Source organism: Anser brachyrhynchus (genome assembly GCF_964034855.1).
Source record: "Anser brachyrhynchus genome assembly, chromosome: 2".
Taxonomy (NCBI): Eukaryota; Metazoa; Chordata; class Aves; order Anseriformes; family Anatidae; genus Anser; species Anser brachyrhynchus.
The window spans coordinates 95,558,147-95,576,903 of NC_137695.1; the positions used below are offsets into that span (position 1 = coordinate 95,558,147).

At 40.6% G+C, this 18,757-nt stretch overlaps 1 protein-coding gene across 14 annotated transcripts in view; it reads right to left on the reverse strand.

The window, feature by feature from the left end:
- Nucleotides 1-1,031: 1,031 nt before the first annotated feature.
- LOC308190113 (uncharacterized protein) overlaps nt 1,032-18,757 on the reverse strand; it is a 252,343-nt gene continuing 234,617 nt past the window's right edge. For 7 of the 14 annotated variants that reach the window (XR_013946904.1, XR_013946905.1, XR_013946906.1 and 4 more), the window contains 3 exons: nt 17,610-17,665; nt 12,877-12,956; nt 11,985-12,148 (listed from right to left, as the gene is read on the reverse strand). Coding sequence is in view for 2 of the 14 variants with exons in the window: in XM_080581083.1 (XP_080437209.1) it covers nt 17,746-17,818 (73 nt within the window). In the remaining 12 variants the exon portion in view is untranslated. Of the gene's footprint in view, nt 3,928-10,714; nt 11,152-11,984; nt 12,149-12,876; nt 12,957-15,370; nt 17,458-17,609; nt 17,819-18,757 lie in introns of those variants that run through there. The other 7 variants (XR_013946908.1, XR_013946910.1, XM_080581083.1 and 4 more) reach the window with 5 other exon arrangements.

Genomic DNA, 18,757 nt, shown 5'->3' on the forward strand with positions numbered 1-18,757 from the left:
TCTGGAAAAGATTCATTGCATTCATTGCAGAACAGGTTTGCAACGCTATCCATGAGTTTTGTTTACACATAAGGAGGCACGCTCTTTACACAAACAGCAGAACTGTGAAGGATAATCAGCTCTGCCATATTAAGAGATTCCGAACTTATCTTGAAAGCCAAACTTATTTTTCTAGATTGATATCTCAGTGTATGTTTTTTACAATGGAGCTTCTCCTGTAGAGTAACAACTCCTATTGCCATGGGAACCCAACAGCTTTTGAAAACCTTGTGCTAGATTGGCTACAACAGGGAAGCTATTGACTGCAAAAGCAGCTCTGCTTCAGAGCAAAGAATATGAATAAAATGTAGCAGTGATTTTTTTTTTTTCATTCTTTGTGCCTCTCTTTTAGACTTTACTTGTTTCTGCAACTGTTCTGTTACAGTAGTTGCAGGAATGCCTGAATGACAACTAGCGTATGAGCAGCAGGAAGACAAGTCATTATTTATGAACCCTGGGTTTATACCTGTCATTAGTAGAGTCCCTGGGTGATTATGTGAATGTTTTATAATATCCACAAAATGAGCGAGCCATTTATTATTATTATTTGCATGTATAATCAAACCAATAGTGAATACAACCAGGTAACATTTAAATAATAGGTCCTGCCTATTAAATAAGAAACAATGAGAATAATCAATATACTTGTTAGAAGATGCTGTCTAGACAATTATGGTATTTGCTCCCTGGCAGAGCAAGTCTAAGGGAAGCAAGTTTAAGGGAAGAGCAAATTTAAGGGAAAATAAATAAGTAAATAAATAAATAAGGTTTGGAAACTGCTGTCTTTTATGTTCTTTATAGGTATGTCTAAAGCTTAGGGAATAATTTACCAGATCTCTGGCACTGCAAGTGCAATTCTTTACTTGCTTTTCCAGTACCACATCAACAATATAGTTCATCAAAGTATATGAGTAAACAAAGAAGCATATAACCTACCATCATTGCTAGGTTATATGACAGAAATCATCTTTATTGATTGGAAAGACCTGGCTAAAAAAGAAAGCTAAAAAAGGGCGACATTTCGAAGATAGGTTTAAACCAAGCAAACATCTCTGAAAAACACCAGAGCCTGACTCTGACACTCATACTAAATTCTTATTCTTATATAACATCTTAGCCACTTCTGACAAGAATTTAACAGAAGAATATAAAAACTGGTGTACTAGGTGGGACCACAGGGACAAATTGTATCCCATCTCCCATGAGGACAAGAAACAGATGCCTAAGTACAATAGAATGGCAACTGCACAGTGGTAATTCCCTCAAATACTCAGTGGTAATAATACTCAGTGGTAATAATACACAGTGTTAATTCCCTCAAATCCTAGCTTTGAACAGTTTGCTATGTAAGATCCTTCTGAGCCAGAGATAGTATCCCCGTACTTAGCAAACTTAATGGATTTATTTTTCATTTTCATTCTATTTTTCATTCTTTTTAGTTCACTCATCTATTTGCTTCTTGAATTCTTGTAAATATTTTATGACTAATAACATCCTCAGGTTCCTTGGATTAAATATATGTTGTGAAAATAACATGGACATTTGCATTTATTTATATATATATATATATATTAAGTGGTCCCAAGCCATTTTAAACCAACTGCCCCTAGATCTAGTATTGGAAGAAAAATCAAACACCCAAAACTTATTCACCTACTTCAGGGTTTCATAGATGTCTGTTATATCCTCCTTCAGAGCTCCTTTTCTCTTTGCTGAAGATTCCTACCAAATAAAGATGCTCTGTTTGAAGAACCACTTAATGAATTTGATCAGCCTTGTCCTTTTCTCAACTTTTTTCCATATTATAATTTCTTATTTTTTTTATTATTTTTTTCTTAATGAAGAGGGGTGACACACATTGTTCACAGTGTTCAAGATGTAGGGCAGTACAGTATTTACAAAATGGTGTAATAATGTTTTGTGTTTTACCTTGTGCTCTCTTTCTGATAAGTCCCAACATTCGATAAGGACTCATTGCACTACTGAGCACTGAGCAGACATTTCACAGAGCTATGTCTTAAGTCCAAAATTTCCTGGAGTGGTAGTGATTAGCTCACAGCTGACTATTTACCAGTGTATTTACCATTAGGAATTTACATACCCATAAAACTTCCCTGAGAACGGAGCAAGGGTGATAACGTTATCACAAACCATTCTTTCTACATCACTTAGATTTTCCTGATGGTTTCTAGAGTATACCCACATTTATTTCATTCGTTCATGTCATAAGCTTATCTTCAGAAATCTGCTCCATTTATCCCTAATGCATTTTGGAACTGTCTTTGGTTTGTAGGGGTGGGAGAGCTGTGTAGCTCATTATCACGGTTTTGACTGGAATAGAGTTAATTTCCTTTGTAGAGGCTCACACAACGCTGTGTTTTGGATTTTTGATGAACATAGTGGTGATAAGACTTGGTATGCCTCAAACAGGTGAGAGGGCCAGACTAAAATGCCAAGGAATACTTGGATACCCCTCTTAGTTCCTTTCCTCACCTCATCTGAACTAGGATCTTGATAATTTTTCTCTTGAAGGGAGTCTGTCTGGTGTCATCAGAACTAAGCAACATGCAAGTCTGTGGTAAGGACTTCCAAGAAGAGACCAGGAAGACAGACTTTTCAGGACCAGGAGGCTGGAGATGAAATTTAGAACTGAGAGATCCTTTCTAAAAGCACCAACCCCAAGATGCAAGATGCACATTATTTATCAACCCACATTATCAGGAACATCCTAATCCCGTTAGCTGTTGTCCATCATTTACCCTTTCATTCTTTACTTGCAGTGTCTGTAAACAAAGAAGAGACACTTCCAGCTCATCTCAAGACAATGCCACAGAAGTCCAGAACCACCCAGAAGCCAAACCTGCAACACCGCTATTCCCAAGTATCAAAGCTAGGCTGGAGAAGTGAACTGTGAGCATTTTTCCAATTATGTCCATGTACAGCCAGAAAGATACTAAGCAACCTGCGACTGTGTTAATAATGCCACCCTGTCAAGGCTATCATTGAGAAAGTCAGCAAAAAGGGCCCAACTGGTCCAGCTCCCTCATGCAGTGATGTTTATGGCATGGACAGAGACATTTTTAATGTCAGCCAAGTGCCAAGTTTGCTTCTGTGTCTTGGCCAGCTTCCTGAAAGACAATTTCTCAGACAAAACTTCTGACCTTGAGAAGCCAAGCTTACAACAAGAACACTAGATTGAACACCTAATTCTTCAAGGACAGTCAGCTTTGCAATATCTGGGAGACATAGAGATTCCACAATCTTATACATCACAGGGATAGTTGTGGAGCCTAAGAATCCCTGATGCTATTTAAATTTTATGTTTTTTGTTTGTTTTATTTTTGTTTGTTTGGTTTTGTTTTGTTTTTAAAATTCTTTTGCTGCTGATGGCATTTCTTCCAGTACAGATGCACATATGCAGTCAGGTCAGCATCTGTTTATACTGGGAAAGGAGAACCGTATATCTGAGTAGTCACCTCAAGACACCCTGTAGCGTAGATTACAGTGTGAATGAGAGGTACAGGTGAACATGCATTAGAAATGTTGACTGAGCCTCAGATAAGTGATTACCTATCTGCAATGACTAAGCAAATTTGAATTGTTTGGCAATATTAGTCATGGTGACCAGTGCTGGAGCAGGAACTTCAGTGGTGTAAGTACTTCGTATATGAGTGTAACTTTGGAAGAGGAGGGCAATGATGTAGAAGGACTGTTTCTTCCAGCAGCTTTTTGCTTCTCATGATGTGTGGCTGCAGTCCACATCTGCTTCAGCCAGCTGCATACAACTTTCCAAGCAAGAGTGTCCTAGGACCTCTTCATCGTACTTCTACTTTGCTGCTGTTGAGGCAGCCAAGTGATGTCCAAGAAGGTATGCATTCTTTTCTGGATCTAGAGAAGTGCAGTGAAAAGCATAATCTGAGCTTAATCCAACCTAAATCTCTATTTCCATGTCTGTCAGGAGATCTCATCTTTAAAATGGGTACTAAAAGACTTAAAATTATTCTGATCATGTCTCTGCTCCATAAAAACAAACAAACAAACAAACCATTCCCCACATGCATTTAAACAAGATGAGCTTTTCAGGTAGTGGGTAAAACCATGGCCTCCTGGAAATCAACAGTTGTCTTAATAAGCATTATAAGATTTCATCTCTGTAGTGTTCTGACAAGTGGAAAACAAACTCACTGAAATTCAGACTTTAAAAAACAGTTAGGGAAGTAGTAGCAGCCTACTGAAAGGAGAATAGTCTTCTCCATTGTCAAAAGGAGGGTTTTTAACCATTTTTGCATTAGTCCAGAAAGGTCTTCATGAAAAGAAATGAACTTAACTTTGAGTGAGAATGAAATATCCCTTAATCTTATTTAGTCTTATAGAAACTTCTACAAGCATATCTTACATCAGACATTATAAAATTGTACACCATGGAGCAGAAGCACTCATCAGGAAACATCCCATGGTTTATGGAGAGGTGGTTCACCACCTACTGCTTCTTCTGCTTTAGAGCTGGTGAGGTGGATTTCAAGAAGCTGAGAAATAATGGGATGTTTTTCTTAACGTAAGAAAACTGTGAAAGAAATCTCTGAAAATTCTACAAAGGAGAAGTCTGTAAAACTAATTCTTGAGCAGCTAAAGTGATTTATAAAATAGTCTAAGAATACTTATAGAAAAAAATATATATTTTTTTAAAATGTAATACCTGTAAATGGCTTATTTCATTGCAGTAATGTCAAGGAGTCCTTTATATGACTTCATTACCACATAGTCAAGCTTTAAGAATAAATAAAACCTTACCCCATGCTACAATGTAGATATTATTATTTTTTTTTAATTTAATTCATACATTAAAAACATTTTGGCTGTCTTTTTGTCCTTTTCAATAAACAAACAATGCTTTTCTTTTTTAGACAAAAAAATGATTTGTATAAGTTATAAAAGTTATTTGTGTGCAATAATACATAAAGTTTGAAAATACATTATTTTGCCATATCCCTTAATAGTATATAAATGTAAAAATAATTATAAAATCACTATCTTCAGATCTCCTCTTTTTTTAGTTCAAAAAAAAAAAAACAAACTTTTTTTTAGTCACGATACAGAATGGTTTCTTTAGGGATCTAGGATTTTTTTTTTTTTTAAAATAAAATGTTTAGCACTAAATGTCACTTAATATTACATATTCAACAAACATTTATTGTTGTAGTGAAAATTGCAATTCTTTATATATTTTCTTTAATTATATCAACACATGTTATGTAGGTGTGCAGTTATTTGGTTCATTTTTAAACATGGGTATCTCTATTGCAGTACTTCTTTGTGCATAGACTGTACATGCTATTTCTTCCACATGTTTGCTCATTAATCATGGTGACAGCCGATACTTTTCTCACTGACATGAAGTATTCAATTTTTAAAAAAATTTGTTACAGTATCACAGATTTCTAGGTTGGAAGAGACCTCAAGATCATCGAGTCCAACCTCCGACCTAACACTAAGTACTCCACTAAACCATATCCCTAAGCTCTACATCTAAACGTCTTTTAAAGACCTCCAGGGATGGTGACTCAACCACCTCCCTGGGCAGCCCATTCCAATGCTTAATAACCCTTTCGGTAAAGAAGTACTTCCTAACATCCAACCTAAAACTCCCCTGTCGCAACTTTCGCCCATTCCCCCTCGTCCTGTCACCAGGCACGTAGGAGAACAGACCAACCCCCACCTCTTTACAGCCTCCTTTAAGGTAACTGTAGAGAGCGATAAGGTCGCCCCTGAGCCTCCTCTTCTCCAGGCTGAACAAGCCCAGCTCCCTCAGCCGCTCCTCGTAAGACTTGTACTCCAGACCCCTCACCAGCTTGGTCGCCCTTCTCTGGACTCGCTCGAGCACGTCCATGTCCTTCCTGTAGCGAGGGGCCCAAAACTGAACACAGTACTGGAGGTGCGGCCTCACCAGAGCCGAGTACAGGGGCACAATCACTTCCCTAGACCTGCTGGCCACACTGCTTCTTATGCAGGCCAGGATGCTGTTGGCCTTTTTGGCCACCTGGGCACACTGCTGGCTCATATTCAGCCGACTATCAACCAATACTCCCAGGTCCCTCTCGGCCAGGCAGCTTTCCAGCCACTCATCTCCCAGCCTGTAGCTCTGCTTGGGGTTGTTGCGCCCCAGGTGCAGGACCCGGCACTTGGCCTTGTTGAACTTCATACAGTTGACCTCAGCCCATCGCTCCAGCCTATCCAGATCCTCCTGCAGAGCCTTCCTGCCCTCGAGCAGATCGACACACGCACTTAGCTTGGTGTCATCTGCAAACTTACTGAGGGTGCACTGGACGCCCTCATCCAGATCATCGATAAAGATATTAAAGAGGACCGGCCCCAGTACCGAGCCCTGGGGGACACCACTAGTGACCGGCCTCCAACCAGATTTGACTCCATTCACCACAACTCTCTGGGCCCAGCTATCCAGCCAGTTTCTAACCCAGCGAAGCGTACGCCAGTCCAAGCCCCGAGCAGCCAGTTTCTTGAGGAGAATGTTGTGGGGAACTGTGTCAAAAGCCTTACTGAGGTCAAGGTAAACCACATCCACAGCCTTTCCCTCATCCACCAAGCGCGTCACTTGGTCATAGAAGGAGATCAGGTTCGTCAAGCAGGACCTGCCTTTCATAAACCCATGCTGACTGGGCCTGATCGCCTGCTTGCCCTGCAAGTGCCGCGTGATGACCCTCAAGATAATCTGCTCCATGAGCTTTCCTGGCGCTGAGGTCAAACTGACAGGCCTATAGTTCCCCGGGTCTGCCCTGTGGCCCTTCTTATAGATGGGCGTCACATTGGCTAGCCGCCAGTCAACTGGGACCTCCCCCGATAGCCAGGACTGCCGATAAATGATGGTAAGCGGCTCGGCCAGCTCCTCCGCCAGTTCTTTCAGTACCCTCGGGTGCATCCCATCCGGCCCCATCGACTTGCGCACATCCAAGCTCCGTAGCAGGTCGCCAACCATTTCCTCATGGATAGCGAAGGCCACGTCCTGTTCCCCATCCCCTTCCACCAGCTCAAGGCACTGGGTATCCAGAGAACAACCGGTATTGCCGCTAAAGACTGAGGCAAAGGCGGCATTAAGCACCTCAGCCTTTTCCTCATCCTTAGTAACTAGGTTTCCCCTCGCATCCAGTAAAGGATGGAGATTCTCCTTAGTCCTCCGTTTCGCGTTGATATATTTGTAAAAGGATTTTTTGTTGTCTTTAACGGCAGTAGCCAGGTTGAGCTCCAGATGAGCTTTGGCCTTTCTAATTTTCTCCCTGCACAGCCTCGCTACATCCTTGTAGTCCTCCTCAGTGGCCCGCCCTTTTTTCCAAAGATTATAAACCCTCTTTTTTCTGCTAAGCACAAGCCGCAACTCTCTGTTGAGCCAGGCCGGTCTTCTTCCACGCCGGCTCGTCTTTGGACACGTGGGGACGGACCGCTCCTGTGCCATCACGATTTCCTTCTTGAGGAGCGCCCAGCCTTCCTGGACTCCTCTGCCCTTCAGAACCGCCTCCCAAGGGACTCGGCCAACCAGCATCCTGAGCAGCTCAAAGTCAGCCCTCCGGAAGTCCAATACAGCAGTTTTACTGGTCCCCTTCCTGGCCTCGCCAAGAATAGAGAACTCTACCATTTCGTGGTCACTCCGCCCAAGACAGTTTCCGACCACCACATCTCCCACCAGTCCTTCTCTGTTTGTGAAGAGAAGGTCTAGCGGGGCACCACCCCTGGTAGGTTCGCTGACCAGCTGCGTCAGGAAGCTATCTCCCACGCTCTCCAGAAACCTCCTAGACTGCTTTCTCTGTGCCGTGTTGTGTTTCCAGGATATGTCCGGGAAGTTGAAGTCCCCCACGAGGACAAGCGCCGACGATTTTGCAACTTCTGTCAGTTGCCTATAAAACTCCTCATCTGTCTCCTCATCCTGGTTCGGCGGCCTATAACAGACCCCGACCAGGAAGTTAGCCTTGCCGGCCTTCCCGCAGATCCTAACCCACAGGGATTCAACCTTATCATTCCCAGCCTGGAGTTCCACAACATCAACATCAAAAGATTCTCTAATGTAGAGAGCCACGCCACCACCCCCTCTGTGCTGCCTGTCCCTCCTGAAGAGCCGATAGCCAGGCATTGCAGCACTCCAGTCGTGGGAGCGGTCCCACCACGTCTCTGTGATGGCAACCAAGTCGTAGCCTGCCTGCTGCACAATGGCTTCCAGCTCCTCCTGTTTGTTACCCATGCTGCGTGCATTAGTGTAGATGCACTTCAGCTGGGCCATCGCCTTCTTCCCCGGCCTAGTCATTGTTTCCCCCGGCACAGCTCCAACAAGCCTTGTTTGAGCCCCGTCCCCCTTCTTACCTAGTTTAAAGCACTCTCTATGAGTCCCGCCAGCTCCTGGCCTAGGATCCGTTTTCCCCTTGGAGATAGGGACCCGTCTGGGGCCATCAGGCCGGGTGCCGAGTAAAGCTCCCCATGGTGAAAAAAACCAAAATTTTTGTGCTGGCACCAGCCTCTGAGCCACCTATTAACCACGCGAGCTTTCCGTGTCCTCTCCGTGCCTCTCCCTTCCCCCGTAGGGATGGACGAAAACACCACCTGCACTCCCGCTCCCTCCACCAATCGTCCCAGCCCCCTATAGTCCTGTTTGATAGCCTTGAGGCTTCTCTTTTCAACATCGTCACTGCCAGCCTGGACTATCAAAAGCGGGTAATAGTCAGAGGGGCGAACCAGGTTTGGAAGCTTCCTGGTAATGTCTCTGACCCTGGCCCCAGGGAGGCAGCAGACTTCCCTATGTGTGGGGTCAGGCCGACAAATAGGGCCCACCGTTCCCCTGAGGAGGGAGTCGCCCACAACAATCACCCTTCTTTCTTTCTTGGTGGAGGCAGTCCTGAGGCGTGGAGTCAACTTCCTCACCTCAGGCATCCTCCTGGGTAGGCTTCCTACCTCATCCTCACCCGCCGGTCTCTCCAGCTCCAGGGCCTCAAACCTATGGTTCAAGGGCACCTGGGAAGGCAGCACCGGAAGGGGAGGGCATCTCCTGCGAGGTCGAGCAGGGACCTGTCTCCATTCCTCCTCAACTCGCAGGTCCCCTCCCTCTGCCCGATGCCGACAGGGTTTTTTAATTTTTCTTATTTTTTTTTTTGTATTACAAAAGCTTGTGTCGAGGGCTGACTCTCAATAGATCGCAGCGAGGGAGCTGCTCTGCTATGTACGAAACCCCGACCCAGAATCAGGTCGTCTACGAATGATTTAGCACCGGGTGCCCCACGAACGTGCGGTACGCGGCGGGGGGAGGAGGCGGCGCCGCGTCCGGCCGCGCTCCGGCTCCCGACCATGAGCGGCGCTCCGCACCGGCCGCGGCAGCGGCCGGCTATCGCGAGCCCACCGAGGCGCCTCGGCGCTGCGGTATCGCTCCGTTTAGGTGGGATTCTGACTTAGAAGCGTTCACTCATAAGCCCACAGATGGTAGCCTCGCTCCAGTGGCTCCTCAGCCAAGCACATACACCAAATGTCTGAACCTGCGGTTCCTCTCATACTGAGCAGGATTACTAGCGCAACAACACATCATCAGTAGGGTAAAACTAACCTGCCTCATGACGGTCTAAACGTCTCTACATCTAAACGTCTTTTAAAGACCTCCAGGGATGGTGACTCCACCACCTCCCTGGGCAGCCCATTCCAATGCTTAATAACCCTTTCGGTAAAGAAGTACTTCCTAACATCCAACCTAAAACTCCCCTGTCGCAACTTTCGCCCATTCCCCCTCGTCCTGTCACCAGGCACGTAGGAGAACAGACCAACCCCCACCTCTTTACAGCCTCCTTTAAGGTAACTGTAGAGAGCGATAAGGTCGCCCCTGAGCCTCCTCTTCTCCAGGCTGAACAAGCCCAGCTCCCTCAGCCGCTCCTCGTAAGACTTGTTCTCCAGACCCCTCACCAGCTTGGTCGCCCTTCTCTGGACTCGCTCGAGCACGTCCATGTCCTTCCTGTAGCGAGGGGCCTGTTATACAGCTTAATATTGTCATTTATGATATGTGCAAAATAGAAAGAAACTTCACTGAAAAACTAATATGACAAATATTGATACCAATGGTAAACATTTTTCCTCTCACGACAAGTGAAGACCTCTTTGAAAAGTACTAAGGTGTTAAATGAAAAGACTACAGACTTTTTTAAATGTCTCATGGTACTCAGTTTAAGTGATTCTACTCATATATAATCTCCAAATCCTTTAAATGACAGTAGATATCTTAAAGAGTATGAAGAAGTACAAGTTCAGTTCTGAACAAGATAATATATTCACATAGAAAATGAAGAATTAATTTAATCAAATGTACTATGTCTTACCAAAAAAAAAAAAAATAATAATTTGCAATCAAAGGATCAGTTGACATCTAATGAAAGGGGCGAGGCTGTAAACTGTGATCTAGTAAAGACATGCCATCCTTGTGGAACAGGATTGAAAATCATCTCTGAAGGCAGAGAAAATTCAGAGCACCCCAGCTGTACAGCAGGAAACAATCATACAGGATAAACTCTCAGATTAATCCAGTTTAAATTTCACTTTGACAGGATCCTTCATATTAAATGTGTTATGTAGTAGTGTTACATAAGAGGAATGATAAAACATTTGGAGGTAGTGACCTCCTCCAGGGACCTGAAGTGGATAAGAGGAAAAAAAAATATATATATATGAAAAAAAAACAGTTCAGTGAGTTTAAAACAGCAAAAGTAAACTGTCAAAGGAAGCCTCATGGTCAAACTGGAAAAAATCCTAGCTCCTGTATGGAAAGCAGAGAAAGCAAAAGTAGTGTCTTTTCTATTTCAGTCAAACTCTTTTCACACATATATATTTGACCACTTCAGAATTCAGAAAGAATTTTGCTTTCCCAGACTTTTTCTGTGCTAGTGAGACTAGTCAGAATAGTCAAAATAGATTTCCTTGGACACTATAACTAAATTCAAAATGTCATCATCTTTCCAGCTTGTATTTATTTTACAGATATCTTGATGTGTTTCTCTATGAGGACTATTAGAGATGCCTGGGAAATTTACAATCACTTTGCTTTGTACTCCTTTGTCTCTCTGTCTCACCAATAAATTTGCCCTGTTGGAGAAAAGATTACTTTAATGCATTATGACCAAACATGTGCATTGTTAAACAAGTAAAGAATACCACAATACATAGACAGCCTCAGAAAAATGACACACTGGCTTTAGTGACACACTGGCTTAATCATTATCAATTTCTTTTATTTAAGACTAGAGCAACTTATTTGCCTTTTGTGGATAACATGTTGGTTTTTTTGTTTGTTTTTTTCAAAGATTTATACATGTACAGTGAATTTCAATAAAACGCTTGAGAGAGACACAGGTTTCATGTATGTAAAAAAACATGTTATTTAAGTTGCTGAAAGACTTGGAGCAGAATTTTGTCCTTGAATATATAGGTCGCCACTGTTTACTTTAATGGGAGGTACATGCCATATTCCAGTGATCAACCTTGGCATTTGAAGAGAACTCCAGCTAGGAAACCAAATGCTTTTTTTTCTTAGATATACTGCAGTTATTATTGCTGGAAAGATGTAGACAACAGCAAACCATAGAATTAGAAGCTCCTTCAATTTTGTTTTTTTTAGAAGCATAGCTGTTCTATGGCAGGCTTGAAGAAGTCTTCTTAATTCTTCCTAGTGTCAGTCATGTATCAAACTGTCACAGCACCAACTCTTGCACCAAAACCTATCTAAATATCCTGTCTTCTTTTTTCATTCAGGATGATACATTGGCTTTCAGAACCCACCCTTACATTTCTGGGCAACATAGATGCACCATATTGCTCAAATATGAAAAAATAAAAATAAAAAATGAGGCATAAAGTTTATGAAAGTGTCTGAAGTGTAGTTCTGGCTTAATACTGTTTTGTGGTTGGTTTTGGTATAGTTTTGTTTTGTTTTTGTTCTTTGTTGGGGGGGGGGGTTATTTGGTTGTTTTGTTTTGTTTTTAGTGAAAGTCCAAGGTATCTTTCTATTGCTCTAGCCTGGTTATTTTGCCATACAGGTTCTGGTTGCATTCTTCTCTCTTTATTTCATACTGGTTTAAAATGCCTGAAACCAAAGATTTTTGTTTGTTTGTTTATATCAAATTCCACAGTCCATCAAGTTAATATATTAATTTGTCATAGGTCACAGAATATGAATAGTTATGTAGGAGAGTACTAGCAATTCATTTTTGAAGGAGAAAGATTTAATTCCCTAGAGATGATATAGCAGGTGTTTTGCAAGTGAAGGAATACTATCACTTAAATCCTCAAATACTTTCGTCCATTGTTTTCAAAAGTAGAACATGCATTAGCCCATATTAATTCAACCTCTCTGTGACCCACAGCAACATATCACTGTCCTTAATCTTTATAAATGACTTTTGCACTCTTCACCATCAAAAACTTTCTTTTTGCTGATCAATACAAAGTGTATTTGAAAAGAGCATTATCTGCCTTTGAAAAGGCCTTCTGGACAATCAATGGTCTTCAGAAGCAGATGCTGATCAAGCAAGCGTAGGCAACGTTGTAGAAAGCTAGTAAATATTGATCTCAATTCAGAAAAGGAAATTGCCTTGTAGTTGCAGTGTCTGACTTCATTTAGGCTATAAGTTTACTAAACATCTGATTGGCTGGTGTGGCAAACACGATGGTGCATCATCACTGATTAGTGAGCTTGTATGAATAATATGCCTTAAAATTTTTATTTGGTCACAGCATGGCACTTAAACTAGAGTTAACCCAAACTCAAAGAATTTTCATTTAACTTGTAAAAAAAACACAAGTAATACTCACTGTCCACATGGTTTCACAGTAGACTGAGGCAAGTGAAAACAAAAGCTCTGGCACTGGCATTTTTTATGAATTTGGACTCCCTAATAAAAAGGAAAAAAAAAATCTATTTAATCATTTATATACACCAGGCAACATCCCGAACTTAATTGGTTTGACAAAGTTACAGACTCTATTCATTTCTCTGTTTACCAAGATTTTATTGGTAGAACCTGTTATTTCTGATAGCAGAAACAGCATTTTACACTAGGCTTAGATCCAGCCAGTACAACTCCTCTAGTATGGATAGAAGGAAAGATGCAAAGAAACCTCAGCAGATAATCCAAACTTCCATGTAATGCATTATAATAAAACATGAATTATTCTAGATTTATGATGTTGTTTATGACAGAAATCTTGTTTGGTACTTCCAAATTATGAGTCACATAATTAGCTGTCAGAAAACTGCACTGACCATCATTCTGTAAAAGATATTTTAGCTTACAGTACCATATAAATCACCAAATGTCTATGGTCATATCCTGTGTCACCGAAGTCAATAGGACTAAATTGATATTCACCGGCCTGTCTGATCATTCCTTCAGACTGCTGTAGGAAAGGTTGTTCCTCACAAATGTAGGGCAAAAATACACTCATTTTAGGTCAAAGATTCAGAACTATCTACACTGCTAGAATTGCCTCAATCAGTCCCTTTCCTCTCCCCCCATCCCCACTCCCACTCCCCACCCCCTTCCATTAGTCTACTCACTCTAGAATAAAAACAAATCCCAAAATGTCAGCAGTCCCAGGATGGACCACTTACCTTTAAGCCAGCAAAATGCTAGGCAAAGTGTAAGAGGAGAATACCAGAACACAATAAGCATTTTGTTCCAAAGAGCTATTCTTCATCGTGGTTCCTTATGAGAAGAGTGGGATTGGACTGATACAGTCAGTCTGAACAAGACAGACACTTATAATTTTACTCCACAGAATAGGGATGAGAAAATCTACAGCCATTCCTTTAGCTCACTCAAAGGCTAGGGAAATGTACTGGCCATCAGCTCTGTGCAAATCATCTTCATCAAAACAGAACAATTGGACTTTTCACAAAATGTGTTTTCTACTTAACAGGAAAAGACTACCTCCTCTGTCAGAGAAAATTTTAAAACTATCTTACTGATTTGTTGTTACAGATTTACAGACTTGTAAATAATTGCAAAAGACCTTCATTTGGACTCCCAAACTAACAAGGATATACCTTACTACATGGATAAAATTAACTTTAAGATTTAAAATGTTTTTACAATGTGAGAAAGTTTTGAGTAAAATTCAATGCATTAAGAAGGACTTAGACCTCACATTTTAGACCTGAGCTGAAAAATACTAATAATTAAAAAATAAATAAAAATACAAATACAAAAAAAAAAACAAGTTCTGAAACATTTTAAAGCCAAATTTTCTAGACTTAGCCTCTAATTTTGCAGACACAAATACAGTAATTGTGCATAAAATGCTCATGTACCATAAAGTTCTTACAGTGTGGTATTTGGGCTATATCAGGAGGTGAATCAGGGAGCTGCTGTGTGGTTTTACAGCCACTATATACTTTGAAGGGTGGGAAGAGTAGCTGGGGCTGTCTGGATTGTAGCTGAACAATGGATCTGAAATAGGGCTGTTTCTAGAATCTATGTGGAGAATAAAATATGACAGAACAATATTTCTTGCTGACAGTTTGTGGGCAGTTGAAGAGTGCTGGGTTTGGGTTGACAAGACATGTTATAAATGGTGCATAGTTTTGTGTGACTGTATTTCGCAGCAAGAGGTGAAGGCTTTGTCTTATTTTGGGAATGCACTGTAGTGTGATGACTGTGTTTGCAGAATGGTGGTCTGATGCCAACCACTATGCGAAGACTTGCTTGTGAAACTTCACATACGTGACACCATCACAACATTGACAATCACTTCTTAGCATTATTAGCATTGTTCTGCAATAATACTCTGAATCCCCGTTGGAATGTACGGCACACTGTCGACTGTTCTTGTATTGACCAAACACATAATGAAACAGAGTTCCTTACCAAGGGGGAATGGCTCTTGCTGTATCTCTGCTGCTGACTCAGTATTAAAAGTACATTAGCAGAGTTCCATGTAACTACACTTCCTAACTATACGCTAACACACATGGCTTAATGTATGTCTTCTTTGGCGCTGTTACTCATAATTTACACAAAACATGTGAAGGAGGCCCAACAGAGGGCTCTTAAATTATTTTAGAATATTAATCAGTTCCTACACACAACAGCTTTTATGCTGTTTTAAAGTAGGTTACAAAAGCAGAAGCAAGCAAGCAAGCTGCAAGTACAAACCTTGGTCAGGGTAACATCCCTCGGTCCCATACTGTTATCAACACCTAGCAAAGGCAATTCTAAGGGAATTACATGGTTGCTAATCATCAACTCCATGACTACATGAATCCTTAAAATTAATCAAAAACAGAATAATTCCTGTTGTGTATCACCTACTTTTTTTTTTTTTACTTTTTTATTTTATTTTATTTTTCCCTAGGAGAACCCATCTTTCAAATTAAGGAGCATTTCAGAGAACCTTCTGCTACTCAGGTCATTGGGCATCTCCACCACACCCTAGGCCCTGCCTGTGCTGGGGTGGAGGCATTGGGCCAGGATGGTGACTTCTTGGTCCTCTGAAAGTCAAAAGAATGAGTAACATCACTGGAAACAACTCTATAGGAACAACTAAGAAGAATACCATATCAAATCCTTGTATTGGGGTAGCATTTAAATGAGGAAAAAAAAAAAAAAATGTCATGATAGTGTAATGAAAACCTCCCAGACAAAAACAGTTGTTTACAATGAAAGGTCATTATTGTTTTATACAATGTAATATGCTGATTTTAAGGACATCATCATATCTACGAGCTCCTAATTAGTAGTACTGTTTCTTTGGACCTGAACATGATAAAAAGTGAAGCTCAGCACAGTAATTTTTTGCTTTAACCTGAGCAATGAGAGCCTGATCCCCTGATATACCCAACAAAATCCTCTTGGCTTTTGCAGCTTGGTGAATATAGCCAAATCTGCATTCAACGTGTTTTCCACATTTCCATCATTGTGCAGAATGAAGCCATGCAAAGCCCCAGGGACATGTGTTTAGCTGCCATTCTGCAGCACTTGTAGCATTTTAACTTGAAGCCTCTGGGAAAAAGCCACATACATATTACTATGGCTTTGGAGTTTAAATTGTTAGTTGATGTGTCCTGTTTATCAAATTTAGTTTGTGCCTGAAAAATAGACCTGGCCCTGCAAGCAGTGAGAGGTTTGGGTTATTTGTTTGTTTGTTTTAAATAAAAGCCTAAAGAAATGGCATTCACAAATAACTAATCAAGTATTTGTCCCTTGTCTGCCTCTGAGTTATTTTATACTTAAATTGACTCATTGCTGACATTGTAAGTTTTGCAAGGTGCTGTTCTCACCTATTTGACCTTCTTTATGAAATATGCTTATGTGAGTAAAAAGGAGACAGGCTGTCCCATTCTTCATTCAGTGGGGTTTGTTTTTGGTGTGGTTAGTCAGTGTAAAAAAAAAAAAAAAAAGAGAAAACCTAAAAAACAATCTCATGTAAATCTCAGTATACATAATGAAACAGAAGCAGCATTTTGAAAGCAGTAAATCATTTCATTTCTCTTCAGCTGTTAACAAGGAAATATATTTATATATATATATACCTTATATATTTTTTCTTTGATATATTTTTGCAGGTAAGAGCATTTCTGTAGATTAGGACATTTGTGTTGTTGATTTCCATTAGTATATACTAATCGGCCATCCATTTATTGCATGAGTTGTAAATGAAACAATATCTGAGTTGCAGTGCGAAGACAGTCAATATTACTTTTTAAGCCTAAAGAAAGGCCTTCACAAGTGAAAGGATTAACTTTTTCAGTTTGTTTGGAACACCTCTTCTTAAAAAAAAAAAAAAATTATTGTTTTGAATGAGCTTATGTTGGCCAGCTAGTCTATTACCCAGGGAACAAATGTTTCCTTGTGAGCATGAGACAACTTGCAACTCTTATTACGGTATTTCGAATAATGGGAAGTAATGGTAAAATTGCTGCAATAAACTCAAACAAAATCGTAATAAGCAAGTCTGTTACACCACGTGCATTCCCCACATTGTTCCTTTACTGGTGCCAAAAGCATGTCACTCAGGTAATTTGTGTTAGACCTTTAACAAGACTTAGAAGCAATTATTATGAAACACTGACACAACAGTTCTCACCAACAATTGAAGTTTGACATCTTGTGAGAAAAGTCTCATGTTTATGTCATTGGAGAGGTGATCCCTGTATGACCTCCTTTTTCACTGCTGTGAATGATAAACTATCGTTCTCCAGTGGTACCTCACTACAGCTGAAGGCCCAAACATACTGTATTTGTAAAGGAAATTTTCATCTGGTTCTCCGAATCAAATAAAGCTGGAAACTCCTGTGGTTCCTTTGACTGATCTGGTTTTAGCTTTATGGTATGCTCCAACTGAATAGAGAGCTAAATGCCTAACAGATCTCCGCATTGTCTACTTTGTAAAGGTCTGTAGAAAAAAACAGATACATATGCAGAGTTACTTTCTGATTGAAAATAGCTTCATATTTGCTTGCAAAATGAAATAACCCGCATGTGGGGGGGAGAGAGAGAGAGGGAGAGAGGGAGAATGTTAGTATCTATTGCAATACATTCCCTTACCTTGTTTCAGAGTAGAGCTTGGAGGAATAATTTATTGCTTCCAGTCCTTTCAGCATCTGTAAGCACCCAAATCATCTACTTGTAATCCACATTTCAGAGACAAATGGAAGATGATGTAGTAGGCAGGACTGCACACTCACACTGCAAGAATTACTCCAAACCAGCTTGAGTTGATCAGAAATGCCATGGAGCACCAAAGAAAAAAGAATCTTCAGGCAGTGAATTTAAAGCTCCCTTTTCTTGAACATGGAAGCCATACAGAAGCCGTATCCATTTCCTGCTGTATGACTTGGCTCCATGACTTGGCTCCATGCTCATCTCACCCTGTGCCCAATTGGAACTTCATGAGAAATACTCTTTCATCTACTACAACATCACATATTGGCCAAACTGCAAGTCTTCCTAAAAGAAGATCACTTGGTATTGTTAAGCATATGCAAAATGGAAGAGTGTACTTTTTTGCTTAATTATTCTAATAAATATAAATAAATAAATAAATAAACAAACAGTAAGACATGCTAAGGGTTACAAAGTGGCCCACAAGGCATCAGATTAAAATACCTTTCTTTTCATTTGTGTACTCTGACTCTTCATTTGCATTGCTTGCATAATATCAGAAAAAACCTAGCCCTCAAAACTATTTTTGCTTCAATTAGTATATTATGCAGCTGATAATCTACCTTGGGTGTTACTTCACTTGTACTTTCACAACAATATCAATATAACCCATGTTAAGTGGTTTTAATGACTACCTCCTAATCAGATTTTAATGCCATCTCCTAACCAGAGAAGCCAGAGCTTTTACAGTTATATTCTCTCCCCACTTTCATTTAACTACAGATATGCAAAGCTTTGCTAATTTTAGCTGAGGTAAAAGGAAAAGTTTCAGTGTGAATGAAGGATATCTAACAAACTGCAAAGTAATTGTGTATGCCTGTTGCATTGGTATGTTTCCCAGACACAGACGAAAAAGTATCTGAGAGACAGCAAATTGGTGTGAAATACTACAAAGTACATTTTACACAAACACACCCTGTGGTACTTCAGTAACAGTCTGGCACTTTAGTGACACAAGGAAAACAAACAAACAAACAAACAAAAACTTGTGTCAGGAATTTGAATACATGGTCCTGTGATAATCTAAGATA